At 47.7% G+C, this 1,390-nt stretch overlaps 1 protein-coding gene across 1 annotated transcript in view; it reads right to left on the bottom strand.

The window, feature by feature from the left end:
• Nucleotides 1-68: 68 nt before the first annotated feature.
• AMFR (autocrine motility factor receptor, E3 ubiquitin protein ligase) overlaps nt 69-1,390 on the bottom strand; it is a 26,343-nt gene continuing 25,021 nt past the window's right edge. Inside the window, exon 13 of the mRNA XM_010072940.1 lies at nt 69-281. Within this exon, the coding sequence (XP_010071242.1) occupies nt 131-281 (151 nt within the window). The 3' untranslated portion in view covers nt 69-130. The remainder of the gene's footprint in view (nt 282-1,390) is intronic.

Genomic DNA, 1,390 nt, shown 5'->3' on the forward strand with positions numbered 1-1,390 from the left:
CGGCAGCACAGCGAGCTGGACTCTGAAGAGACACTTTCCTGCTGGTATAGAAAGCGCAGGGGGTTTTTTTTGTATTTAATTTATTTATTCAACATTGCTCACGAGGAGGAGGCAGGAGGGGCAACGAGCGCTAAGAGTTTTGCTGCATCTGAAGTCTCCGTTCGGCGGCGGCAGCCAGCGTCCTGCGACGCAGGGTGACGGGATCGGCGGACGCTCCCTCGGGTGGAGGAGAGGGCTTCTCGGGGGTCAGCTCCTCATCGGAGGTTTTGTTTAAATAACGCCTGCATGAGGAAAAAGGAAAAGATGAGTGAGCAGAGCCCACCTCATTCTGGCTCTGGAAAATACCTCACTGGTACACCCATAAAGTAAGCGAGGGTGCAAGGCAAGATACCTTGATAAAAGCACACACAAGCTCCGTACTCAAAAAAAAAAAAAAAAAAAAAAAGGCCCGTGTAACCTACGCTAGACTTTGCAGAAGCTCTTAGCTTTTGTGCAAGATGCTTGTGCCCGTGGGAAGGAGCCAGTTCTAAAGGCAGGGGCTCTACTCTTAACTCAGAGCAATTCGCCAAGACTGCAGGTGAGCCCCCGAATTTCTCCCTCCCCGTTATTCCACCACTTGTAAAACACAGGCAGCATCCACCACAAGAAGTCACGCTCTGATAACAGCGAGTCAGCCTTTGGCAGAAGGGGCACTAGGGCTGCAAAAACGTAAGGTAAGGCAAAAATACAAGGAAGCAGCTGCCTTGAGTTAACACCCCAATGAATTTTCACACTCAGTGACAAAATACAGTAGCTGGCAATTCCACAGCTCTTCAGTGCAGGAAGGGAACCAGGAAAGCAGAAAGTCAAAAATACTTTGTCTCCCTAAACAACATTTTTCAAACATCAAGGAAAAATTATTCTAGGAGCAAGGCTATTTATAGACAAGCTCTTAAAAGGCGTCATACCCTCAGTTATTTCTATGAAGGCATTTCAGTGTGAGAAAAAAAAAAAAAGAGCGTAGGTAGCATGGTAACACCAAAGGATGCGTAACTCAGTGTGGGGTTTGTAGACCGTTTCAGAAGCCTCCCTGCAATACAGAGGAAGGGACAACATTTGTTATAAACGCTGAAGAGTTTTCTCCACATCTCTAAGGCACTTTTCCTTCTCTTTAGTAGGCAGCTGGATGCTGGGAAAGGTCACCAACATGACTGGAAGGCGTGTGGAAAAGGTTAAATTCCGCCTAAGACACCTATTAGTAGCTGGGCTCAAAGAAACACAGCGCGTCACCCTCTCTTCAATGGTGTTGACATGCTGGTCATGAGCTCCTTGGGTGTGATTTAGTACGTGGTCATCTGTCAACTCTCTGCTGGTTGGTGCTCAAGACACCGGCTCTGGATTTGGGAAGAGC

This window comes from Pterocles gutturalis, unplaced genomic scaffold (genome assembly GCF_000699245.1).
Source record: "Pterocles gutturalis isolate BGI_N339 unplaced genomic scaffold, ASM69924v1 scaffold46027, whole genome shotgun sequence".
NCBI lineage: Eukaryota > Metazoa > Chordata > Aves > Pterocliformes > Pteroclidae > Pterocles > Pterocles gutturalis.